This window comes from Tenrec ecaudatus, chromosome 15 (assembly GCF_050624435.1).
Source record: "Tenrec ecaudatus isolate mTenEca1 chromosome 15, mTenEca1.hap1, whole genome shotgun sequence".
NCBI lineage: Eukaryota > Metazoa > Chordata > Mammalia > Afrosoricida > Tenrecidae > Tenrec > Tenrec ecaudatus.
In genome coordinates, this window is record NC_134544.1 from 107,219,995 (window position 1) to 107,232,725 (window position 12,731).

A 12,731-nucleotide genomic window follows, 5' to 3' on the forward strand; every position below is an offset into this window, starting at 1 on the left:
CTTTTCTTTTATAGAAATCCACAACGATGATGATCATTTGCTTGAGCACTTGCAATGTGAAAGATGCATAGACAGAATGGAACAGTGTTATAAATTTAATACATTGGAGAGTATTGTTTCTCAGCACCAAAATAATTTTCCTCCAAAGGAAAATGATGAGATGTTTGGCTTACATGAAAAAATCATAAAATCAGATTTAATCATTCTGGAATTAAATCAGAATAGAAGCAATAAAATACAGAAGTCCGTTGTGCTCAGTGAAGATGAGGAAACTTTTCTCCTTGTTGAAGAAGAGCAATGTTGTACTGAAAAGAAATTCCATGAATGTGAACAGTCCAGGCTCATGAAGTCACAATGCATTCAGCATCAGAAATCTGATGAAATTGAGAAACCACACACAGGTGATAAATGTGGGACAACCTTCATCGAGGAGTCTGTGCTCTATGAGCACCGGATCACTGATACACTAGATAAGAACGCTGAATGCAGTCAGTGTGGGCAAAAATTCAAGAAAGTGTTCAAACTCAATGAACATCAAAAAGCCCATGAAGGACAAAAGCTAGGTAAATGCTTGCAATGTGGCAAAGCTTATCACAGTAAATCCTACCTCAAGGGCTATCAGGAAACTCTTATGGCAGGGATGCCCTATGTATGCAGTGAATGTGGGAAAGGCTTCACCAGGAAGACTGATCTTACTGCTCATCTGCGAACTCATACTGCAGAGAAACCCCATGTATGTGGTCAATGTGAAAAAGCCTTTATCAGGAAGATGGACCTCACTATTCAACAGCAAAGTCATACTGGAGAGAAACCCCATGTCTGTGGTGAAGGTGGCAAAGGTTTCAGTCGGAATGCACATCTCAAAAGTCATCTACAAATTCATGCAGGAGAAAAACCCTATGTACTTGGTGAGTGTGGTAAAGCTTTCAACCAGAAGCAGCACCTTAGAGCACATCAGATAATTCACACAGGAGATAAACCCCATGTATGTGGTCAATGTGCAAAAGCCTTTATCAGGAAGATGGAACTCACTATTCAACAGCAAAGTCATGCTGGAGAGAAACCCCATGTCTGTGGTGAAGGTGGCAAAGGTTTCAGTCGGTATGTCCATCTCAAAAGTCATCTACAAATTCATGCAGGAGAAAAACCCTATGTACTTGGTGAGTGTGGTAAAGCTTTCAACCAGAAGCAGCACCTTAGAGCACATCAGATAATTCACACAAGAGATAAACCCCATGTATGTGGTGAATGTGGCAAAGCTTTTATCAGGAAGAAGAACCTCACTGTTCATCAGCGAACTCATACTGGAGTGAAACCTCATGTGTGTGGTAAATGTGGAAAAGCATTTATCAGGAAGACTGCTCTCACTGATCATCAGCGAACTCATACAGGAGAGAAACCCCATGTATGTGATGGATGTGGAAAAGCCTTTCCCTGGAAGACTTCTCTCACTGTTCATCAGCGAACTCATACTGCAGTGAAACCCCATGTACGTGGTAAATGTGGAAAAGCCTTTATCAAGAAGAACAAGCCCAGTGTTCGTCAGCGAACTCATACTGGAGAGAAACCCCAAGTACGTGGTGAATGTGGAAAAGCCTTTATCAAGAAAAACAAGCTCAGTGTTCATGAGCGAACTCATACTGGAGAGAAACCCCATGTACGTGGTGAATGTGGAAAATCCTTTATCAAGAAGAACAAGCTCAGTGTTCGTCAGCGAACTCATACAGGAGAGAAACCCCATGTATGTGGTGAATGTGGCGAAGGCTTTATCAAGAAGACTTCTCTCAGTGATCATCAGCGAACTCATACTGGGGAGAAACCCCATGTATGTGGTGAATGTGGAAAAGCCTTTAACTGGATGGCTTCTCTCACTGTTCATCAGCGAACTCATACAGGAGAGAAACCCCATGTATGTGGTGAATGTGGAAAAGCCTTTACCTGGATGGCTTCCCTCACTGTTCATCAGCGAAATCATACAGGAGAGAAACCCTATGTATGTGGTGAATGTGGAAAAGCCTTTATCCAGAAAAGTGAGCTCACTGTTCATCATCGAACGCATACTGGAGAGAAACCCCATGTATGTGTTGAATGTGGCAAAGGCTTTATCAGGAAGACTGCTCTCACTGTTCATCAGCGAACTCATACTGGGGAGAAGCCCTATGTATGTGATGAATGTGGCAAATCCTTTATCCAGAAGAGAGAGCTCACTGTTCATCATCGAACTCATACTGGAGAGAAACCCCATGTATGTGATGAATGTGGCAAAGGCTTTATCAGGAAGGCTGCTCTCACTGTCCATCAGAGAGTTCATACTGGAGAGAAACCATATGTATGCGGTGAATGTGGAAAAGCCTTTACCTGGATGGCTTCTCTCACTGTTCATCAGCGAACTCATACTGGAGAGAAACCCCATGTGTGTGATGAGTGTGGAAAAGGTTTTATCTCGAAGGCTGTGCTCTCTAATCATCAGCTAACTCATACTGGAGAGAAACCCCATGTATGTGGTGAATGTGGCAAAGGTTTCAACCGGAAAACACATCTCAAAAGTCATCTACGAACTCATACTAGAGAGAAACCCTATGTATGTGGTGAAGGTGGCAAAGGCTAAATCAGGAAGACTGCTCTCACTGTTCATCAGTGAACTCGTACTGGACAGAAACCCGATGTAGGTGGTAAATGTGGAAAAGCCTTTACCTGGAAGGCTTCTCTCACTGATAATCAGCAGACTCATACTTGATAGAAACCATATATATGTGGTGAATATGGAAAAGGTTTCATCTGTCCCTTCCCGCGGGACATCAACAACGTGGGAACCTGAAAGAGGGATTGGGAATGAAGATGGGCAAGGGCACAGAGAGATGGAGGCAAGACAGGAATCTGATCAAGCCTCGTTTGTGGAGTTGAGAGCAGAGTTTTAGACAGCCAGGAAAGGGCGGGCACCATTACGTCACATGTAAAATAAGGTACAGCTGAGGTAGCCAATAGTCGTGCATCTCCAAATAAGGAGAAACGGCGGACAACTGATCAAACAGGTAAGTATGCTAATGAAGCATACCTGGTGCCCGGGGGTGGATGCCATCAGTCATGTATTGACCAATGAACATAGCAGCTGCTAGTGAAAGAGCACCAACCCTAGCAAGGGTCAAGGCAGCCACCCTCTGGCGGGAAAGGAACAAAGGGCAGTAAAATCTCAGGGCATTTTGTATGGCAGGAAACAGTAAATTCATAAAGGTCGTACATGGCTTAAATCCAGGGTGGGGGGACACACACAGTTCCCTACATTTATCAGATAGAAGGACCTCAGTGTTCATCAGGGAACTCATACTGGAGAGAAAACCAGATGGATGTGGTGAATGTGGCAAAAGCTTCCTTCAGGAAGGAAATCTCAAAACTCATCTACAAATTCACAGGAGAAAACCGCTATGTATGTGGTGAGAGTGGTAAAGCTTTCAGCCAGAAAACATACCTTATAGCACATCAGAAACTTCACACAGATGCTAAACCCCATGTGTGTGGTGAATGTGGAAAGCCTTTTTCAGGAAGAATAGCTCATCGTTCATCAGAAACCCCATCGTGCAGAGAGAGAAGCTCCATGTATGTAGTGAATGTAGCAGTCTTCATTCAGAAAGCACATCTCAAAACTCATCTATGAATTCTTTGTGGAGAAAAACCTTAATATGTGTTGAGTGTGGTAAAGCTTTCAGCCAGACGCGATGCCTTACAGCACATCCGAGATTTCACAAAGAAAAGAAGCTCTTTGCATGAATTAAATGTAGAAAATCTTATATGTGGAAGTCAGGTGTCCTTAAACAGTAGACAGTTTCCAAGAAGAAAACCTTTCATTGGAGTTAGTGTAACAAAGTTTCAAAAGAGAGGAAGAGGTGCTAGAGTTTGGCCTGGGCCAAGCGTGGGAACAGACAATTGTGACCATATGGGGATCCATATTCTGCATTGCTGTCCCTCTACTGGCATGACCACCCTTGTGGGGAGAAGACCTTCCAGACTTCCACAGAGTGCATGGGTACCTCAATGGTCTTCCAGCTTTCAGTACCTGAAAGAGAACTGAACCAGGTGTTTCTGGATCACAGCTATACCAAGCAGTAGAGTGCCCACCAGATGACACTTGTACCTGCCCCACGTGCATGCTCTTTGTTAGCCACCGGAGACAGCACAGAAGTACCATAAAATAGGAATAAAGAAAATAGAGGATGTATGGGAACAATTATTCCAAAGGATGAATGGAACACAGTGAACCTCAGCCTCCACAACCCTGAGACCAAAAGAACTAGATGGTGCTCAGCTTCCACTGCTAATTACTCTGAAAGGGATCACAAAACAGAGTCCTGAGTCAAGTGGGAGAAGAAAGTGGAACAAACCAAAATCATAAAATAGATCAGGCTTACTGGTCTGCTGGAAACTTGGAATCAACAGATTGTGGTCTTTAGCAATGTTTCACTCTTGGACCTGTACTCCTCTGACTCACCTTTCAGCCCAACAATATATAGACTTGGAGGGGAAGAATAACATCCAAGAATAACATACACTCCCTGGAAAATCAACCATACAAAATCAAAGGAACAGCATTTGCTTATGGCTAAAAACTCATAAAAGCTAGAAGACACAGGAAAGAAGGATGAATAGTATAAAAGCACAGGGAGGGGGCAGAAGTGGAAAGAAAGCTGGTATATCTTGGGGACTGCAATCAATGTATGAACTGTTGAATAGAAAACCAATTTACTCTGTAAAGTTTTAAATCACAAATGTTTTAAAAAATTGAAGCGCTCATGTCTGTCTCATCAATGATTTCATGTAGAATAGTTACCATGTAGCTGCATTTTATGTGGGTAACAAACTTTTACCTGTGTTTCTAGGTTTTCTTCACAGAAACACACAAAACTGAACACACACAAAATTCACTCAAGATGGGAAACTCCACAGGAAGTCATGTGACATCACATACCAGTGATCTCAAGAAGGAAAGTGCTGACAATATAGTTACTTTGCAAATACCCTCTTTGGTTTCTCTCAGTGTGTCACTAAACTACATTAGGATTTTAACGAATGTAGTTCTGATTGGCTGGCCTTTAGCCCAAAAGGAGTCATGCGACAATAGAGGATTTGTACAGCAGAGAAACCATATGAATACAGGGCATGTGGCAGTGCGTATGCATTTAAGTGATTGGCAGTGACTTCAGTATCCAATTATATTTTCTTTGAGTTCCCCAAAGCTCATAGGATAAACTGATGCAGTGATTGGACAGAAGGGCTGCACAAAATGTCTGTCACAGTGTATGACTGCAATGTAAATCCTGCAGGAAATCATGAATATAGCTACTGGGAAAGCCTGATAGACTCATCCTGTGTGCATATGTGCATTGATACCAAGACCAATATTTCAATTTACATTTGATCACTCTTTTGACCCATGTTAACTATGTTAACTGGAGAAATACTGTGACCATAGAACAGGAATGTGAATGGCCTTGCTCCCATGCAGAATTCTTTGGAAGGTGGATTATTCAGATGCAGTTAAGTTAAAATATGACCCTTTATTTTTTGAGAACCTTTTTCACCCATTTTAAATCTTGCAGTTTTAAACATTCCTCTTATTTTCAACTCAGCTTTACCTCTGTTTTAGTATGTTGTTTTTAAAAATATATTGCTTTGTGTATGAATTCCATGGTGTCTAATTGTGGTATTGTTGGATCATATGGGACTTCAAGCTTTGGTTGTTTTAAGTAGTGCTACATTGATTTCCACAGTGGCTGTATGTATCTCTAAGTCCACCGCCAGTATATATGAATCCCAATCCCTCCATATACTCTCCAGCATTTGTTGTTTTGTTTCTTTGTTTTGTGCTTCCATTGTAAGAGTTAAGTGGTATCTCATTGTGGTTTGAATTTGCATCTGAAGGCTAGTGAGCATGAGCATTTTTATATGTTTGTTAATCATCTGTATTTCATTTTTGGTGAAGTTAATCATTTGTACTTCATTTGCTTATCATTATTAATCATTTGTACTTTTTTGTTCATATTTTTTCCCCATTTTTTAATTTGGTCCCTTGTTATTTTCTTAATGAGAGAGAGAGTTCTGTATTTTTTTGTAATTATTCCTTTGGCTAATGTGTCATTGATTAAAAAAAATTTCCCTGTCCATGGGCTCTCATTTTACACTTCTCATGCAGTCTTCTGATGTGCATAAGTAATTTTTATTTATGTACAAATTGGGAGTCTTTATTCTAGCTGGTGGCCTTTGGGAGGATTCAAATCTCGATTAAATTACTCAGAGCTGAAAATTGGATTCAGGTGAGTTTATAAGTGCAAAAACCGCTGCTGGTTTGGTGATCAGGAGCGGTTGAGGCTATTACAAAGCTTTCAGTGTGTATGTAGGGAAGGTTGGGGGTTCCACATTCCTTTCAGCAAGCAGTTTACAGAAGCTAATATAAGCGTAATCTTTTTAACTTTGTGAGGCAGGGTGGAAAGGGGTATTGAAAATGGGCACATTCTGAGAACAGGAGGATATTGACATTTGAATAATACATTGCGATGGGGCAAAACTGGGTGTGGTGGAGAAAGAGGTTACATACTTTAGTGATGAAAGAGGCCAGGACAGCATGTTAAAAATCCTAAAATGGGGCATGAGTCAAGCTTAAGAGAAGTTCTTTACATCAATAATGTAAAGCACATTTGTACATTCATTTCCCTCATCATTCTCAAAGCATTTGCACTCCACTTAATCCCCTGGCATCAGTTCCTCATTTTACCCCTCACTCTGCACTGCCCCTTCCTCATGAACCCTTGACAATTTATAAATTATTATTTTGTCATTTATTACACTGTCCGATGTCTCCACCCACTTTTCTGTTGTCCTTGCACAGGGAGGAGGTTATATGTAGATCCTTGTAATCGACCCCCATTTCCACCCTCACCCCTGCCACCCTCCTGGTATTGCCGCTCTTACTACTGGTCCTGAAGGAATCTTCCGCCCTGGATTCCCTGTGTTTCCAGTTCCTATCTGTACCAGTGTACATCTTTTGGTTTAGCCAGCTTTGTAAGGTAGAATAGTGGTCATGATGGTGGAGAGGAAGCATTTAGGAACTAGAGGAAAGTTTTATGTTTCATCGTTGCTACACTGCACCATGACTGTCTGATCTCCCAGGGACCCTTCTCTAAGGGGATGTCCAATTGCCTACAGGTGGGCTTTGGGTTCCCACTCTGCACTCCCCCTCATTCACAATGACATGATTTTTTTGGTTTAAAGGAGAATAACAATGGGGTTGACAGTTCCAGTGGGACATGGTGGAGGGGAGGTTGGAGGAAAGGAAGTGGTGTTAACTTGGAACAAGTGATCCAAATCGGTGGTGAAGAGGGTATAGGAGGCCTGGTAGGGCATGACCAAGGATACTGTAACAGAGAAGAATTACTAAAACCAAAATGAAGGCTGAACATGATCGTTGGATAAGAGGAAAGCAAAAGGAAATAGAGGAAGGAGCTAGGGGGAAAAGGGCATATGATGAGGTCTAAATAAAGGCATGTACATATATAAATATATGTATGATTATGTGGAGAAAGATCTGTGTACATATATGTATAGGTTTAGTATTAAGGTACCAGATAGAAATTGGGCCTCCACTCAAGCACTCCCTCAATGCAAGAATACTTTGTTCTATTAAACTGGCATTCCATGATGCTCGCCTTCCCGACACAATAGCTGAAGACAAAGCAGGTGCATAAGCAAATTTGAAGAAAGCTTATGGTGCCTGGCTATCAAAAGGTATAGTGAGTTCGTTCTCAAAGGTCGTAGCCTTTCAAATGGGAATGCAGTTCTACTCTGTGCACAACGGGACACAGTGAATCAGAATCACCTCCATGGAATCCAAAACAGTTCTAGATTGGTTTTGTTTTGTTAAATTGTTATGAGCATATAGAAACCCTGGGTGCATGGTGGGTAGGGCATTGACCACCTGAAATTCAGCATCTGGGAAGAGTGATTATAAAGGGTCTACCTCCAAAAAAATGTACAATCCAGACTCTACAATGCCCCTGAGTTAGAATTGACTCTGATTGTGTTTGTGGCCTAATTGTATGATTTGAGTGCTAGAGAATGTTTCCTCCAATTTTGTGGAGCTGGTTTAACAGCCCAAAACTGAAACTAATTTCAGGAAATAAAAGCTTTTTTTCACAAAGCTTTAACCACTAAGTGAAAGAAGGGGGAAAAAGGACAGCAAATGAATTGTCAAAGTCATTCCCTCTGTCCTGGGTGTCTGGCATTTTCAGGATGTGAGTTTTCATTGTTTCTTGCATAGTCATAGGTGACAGTGTCCTCAGACTACAGTCTGATAATCTGAAGATAGGATGTGTTGACTGAAATGACCATGGAGGAGACATTTCCTTCTCTCAAGCCCTCAAGGAGGTGCATTGATACAGTGACTGCAATACCAGTCTCAAACATAGCAAATAATGTTTTGATGATCCTTTGTAATTGTTGGGGTCCTGTAGTCAGTTCTGATTCCCTGTGAACCTGCATAGAACAGTCATAAATGCTGCTTGGAGTTAGATTTGGTCAGTCATCCTCAAGGTGCACTAAACCTCCCAATATTCTGAAATGTGGAAATGATGGCAGAAAATATGATTCCAAGGATAATACAATCCAATTGGATACAGTTGTGTTCTGTTAATTGGCAAACAAGAATAAAAGTTTGCAGGACAAAATTCTAACTACTATGTTATTGTTTGGTTTTTCTGATCTTATCTATTGCCTGGTTGAAAAGCCCTACAGATGAATGGAGCCTTTTCTTCCAAGGTGGCTTTGTCTTAAGTCTGGCGTGCTGTCCTGGCTGTAATCTAGGAATGCATACAGGCTGAGGGCCAGGACCTTGATCTAGAACCTGAATCTCTCCTTTGGACTGAGATTACACCCAACATGATCCCTGAGTGCTTCCTGAAAGTAATGAGATAAAGAAAGTGAAAGTTATATTAAAAGTTACTGACTTAAATTAAAATTATGAAATAAAATTATTTAGGTTAATATGGTCTACAGCAGTGGTTCTCAACTTGTGGGTCACAACCCTTCGGGGCGTTGAACAACCCTTTCACAGGGATCTCATGATTCATAACAGTAGTAAAATTACAGTTATGAACTAGCAAGAAAAACAACTTGAACTGTGTTAAAGGTTTGCGGCATTAGGCAGGTTGAGAACCACTGCCTAAGCGATGTGTAATGATAATGCAATTCTGAACAAGATTCCAGCATCCATCTTTAAGGACATGGAAATTATCAAGTTTAAAAACAGAAATCAAATAGACCCAGGATAAGCAAGGTCAGAACAAGCATTAAAGGACCCATGGGTCTTTGAATCTGCTGTGACCACTGCATCTGCCGGTCACTGACCTGATGGGAGACCCCACCATCAGGAGGAGTAGAAAGGAGGTAGACATTTCTGTATCTAAGGCTCTGACTGAGAAGTCTCTGGGATCCCCTGATTGCAGGGTGGTGAAGGTGGTGGCCTCATTTAAGTAACAAACCACAATAGGCATTTGCCTATGAGTGTTCCTGGCTGTGATATGAGTGAGGGACTATGAACAGTATGCTAATGCGCAGGCACCACAGCTCCCGCAGAAAGTGTCTCCAGAGCTGGTTGTTGAAACAAGTTGGGTGACAGAGATGGGAGTGATGTGACCCACAGGCATACCTTGAATTAGTAGGCTCCATAGAGTCCAGTATTTTCAATTAGAAAATTATATGTCTGGTAATGTGGAGGAGCAGTGAAAAAAAAGAATCCCTCTCCTAAATGAATTAACAAAGTGACTGCAACAATGGGTTCATCCTAAATTGTGAGGATGGCACAGGAGAGTGCAGTGCTTTGTTCTGTTGTGTGCTCGGTCCCTGTCGGGTAAGACTGACTCAATGACAGCTAACATGACAACAGCCTCAGAAGCCACGAGTAAACACTAAACACAAGCGTTATTTCAATAAAAAAAATACCTACCCCTCATTTTATCCTTTTTTGGAGGTGAACTGGAGGGAATTCTGTAAGGTCCACACAGCATGCCATATGGCAGAGTACTCTCACGAATGTGGACTCTAGTATAAGAGAAACATCCAGTCACTCAATTGTGCGTGGCTTTTTGTCTTTCAAGGAAGTGAAAATCATCTAGTTCTTTACACTGAGAGCTCAGCTGTAAGATCACAGAGGATCCAACAGAGCAAGGCATTGATGACAGTTGAGTGGGTTTCAGCCTACTTTGAAGGTCTATAATCGATTGAATGAAAATAAAATTTCATGAGATGGGATGAATAAATACCTTTTTACTGTTTTGTTGTTTAAATTCAAGTTATTGGGTGCAAACATAACAATAGGGGCCCCAAGGAGGCTGCAGCTAAGGCTCAGAGGAAACACAGCAAGAAATGCCAGTGCAGCAGCAAGGAGACCTACTCCGTGTATGTGTACAAGGTGCTCAAGTAGGTCCACCTGGACTCCAGCATCTCGTCCAGGGCCATGGGCATCGTGAACTTGCTGCTCACCAACCCACTGGAGTGCATCACCTGCCAGGCATCTCAACTGGCACATTCCAAACAGCACTCCATCATCATCACTGCCCAGCACATCCAGGGGGTCGTGCACCGACTGCTGCCTGGCCAACTGGCCAAGAATGTAGTGGCCAAAGGCCACCAGCTCCAAATAAACTGTCCTTCAGCCACATAGTACTCAAAACCCACTTCTGTTTTCATGCCAAAGAAAGAGGTCGAAAATTTTGGTACTACCTAGTTTGGGGTTTGTTTGGTTGGTTGGTTGTTTGATTCTTTCGCACAGTTTATTTAGTTAGTTTTTGTGATGGAGATCTTTTCTTTTTGAACACATTTTGGGGCACTTGATTCACATATTCCACAATTGAACAGTTCAAACAAAAATTGTACAATCATTAGAATAATTTCATACCATTGTCTTCTTTCCCACCACGATTAAATCGCCTTTCAAATGACCTGTGTAGTCACCTTCTGTTCTAGTGCTCAGTTCCCTCCTTCCCTCATTCTTTACTCCCCAAATCCCCTCCTCCTCCCCAACTCAGCAACCCCATCCCCACCCCACAGCTGACATGCCTATAAGCCCTCCCATCATTTCTTATCTGTAGGCATCCACTCCTTCGGTGCTCCACCAACTGATAAACCCAACAGAAACTAACGAAAAGAAAGTGTGGGAAGGATAAAACCATAGTAATGTACCGACAAAAATACAACCAGTAAAAAATAGGGCCACCCTCAACATCTGAAAAGCCAGGGAAGACGTCTTTGTCATAACAGATCTTGCACCTAGAACAGACTCTGGTCGGGTCCAGAGGGAGGTCACAGAAGCAAGACCCCGGGGCTCACCTCTGAGAGAAAAAGAGGTGCCAGGAATCTCAGGGAGGAGGCGGCGCGGTGTGGAAAGGAAACAATGGGTGGGGTTAGGAGACCCGCAAAGCGACGAATCTGGGAACCCCGAAACCCAAAATCCCAGACTGGGATTTTCTCCTTTCTCCAACAGGGATTCCCACCATGAACCCCAAGCAACCCAAAAGCTGACAAATAGGACCGGCCTCGGGGACACCGCCCACCTCTGCCCATGAGCGGGGCGCAGGCAGCGGTTGGGGGGAGGAGACAAAGGGTCCTCGCAGACCGCTATGTGCAGCAGGGTCACCCTAAAATGGCCTACGCCCACACGCACGTCCCCGGAACCCCCTACCTGGGAGGGCTGGCAACAGGGTGCTCAGGCCGTGGGCGCTTCTCGGCACCGCGTGCAGCATCCACGTCAGCAGAATCTGCGATGTGAGCGGCAGTCCCGGCTAGGACACCGCCACTTCCGGCCCTGTCTGGGCGTGACCCGGGGTGGGAGGAGCTTGCGGGGTCAGGGAGGAGTAGGGTCTCCGCCTTCACTTCCTCTCAAGGCAGCTCTTGTCCCGCCCATTTCTACCGCTGCACAAACCCCATTGCCTGGCGAGGGGTGGGCGGGGCCTGGAGCGGCGCGGCGCCCAGGTGAGAAGGTCCAGCGTAAATGGGCTCAACGCAGCACCCAGGGGGCGGAAACGATAGAGATCTACATTTGTTTTATGAAAAGTAAAATTAACCAAATATGTAGAAATTATCAACTAATTGAATTAATACCACATGCAAGTAAAATTTTGCAGAAGATAATTTAATAATGATTGCAGCAGTACATCAACAAGGAGCCTCCAGAAATGCAGTGTGGATTCACAAGAGAATGTGAAACAAGATATCATTGCTGACATCAGGTGGGTCTTGACTGAAAGCTACCAGTTTTATTGTTGGGTTTTGTTGACTACGCAAAAGCATTTGACTGTGTGGGTCTCTGACAGGTATACTTATGTCACTTAAATCTGTCATAAATTTATGACAGATTTATGTCAACTTGAAGGTGTATGAAAGTGTAGTGGTGGAATACAACCCGTCGATCAGGTCACAGCCTGGTGATGCCTCCTGGGGTGTGTGCCCTTCTAATAATTAGAGAAACTTGGAACGTCCCTCTCTCTGCCACTCCATCTTCCTGCCAGATAGAACTCTGCCCCCCCCCACACACACAGGGTGGCCCCACGTGGGCTGCTCAGCCTGAGAGCTATTTGTTTGATAACGTGCTATCATGCCTTAGATCATTCACCTCCATGTCTTTTTATTCCTATCCTTAGTAATTAACATATCTAAAGTGCACAACTATATGTATATAGTTCAATAAATTT

General features: G+C 43.1%; 2 protein-coding genes across 4 annotated transcripts in view; one reads left to right on the top strand and one right to left on the bottom strand.

The window, feature by feature from the left end:
• LOC142427728 (uncharacterized) overlaps positions 1-6,143 on the top strand; it is a 31,893-nt gene extending 25,750 nt beyond the window's left edge. For all 3 annotated transcript variants that reach the window (XM_075532873.1, XM_075532872.1, XM_075532874.1), the window contains one exon: positions 15-6,143. In XM_075532873.1, coding sequence (XP_075388988.1) covers positions 15-2,608 — 2,594 coding nt within the window. In that variant the 3' untranslated portion in view covers positions 2,609-6,143. The remainder of the gene's footprint in view (positions 1-14) is intronic.
• LOC142427338 (large ribosomal subunit protein uL14-like) overlaps positions 1-11,848 on the bottom strand; it is an 81,932-nt gene extending 70,084 nt beyond the window's left edge. The window contains exons 1-2 of the mRNA XM_075532595.1: positions 11,723-11,848; positions 9,989-10,083 (exon numbers count right to left, since the gene is read on the bottom strand). Of these exons, the coding sequence (XP_075388710.1) occupies positions 9,989-10,049 (61 nt within the window). The 5' untranslated portion in view covers positions 10,050-10,083; positions 11,723-11,848. The remainder of the gene's footprint in view (positions 1-9,988; positions 10,084-11,722) is intronic.
• Positions 11,849-12,731: the final 883 nt, after the last annotated feature.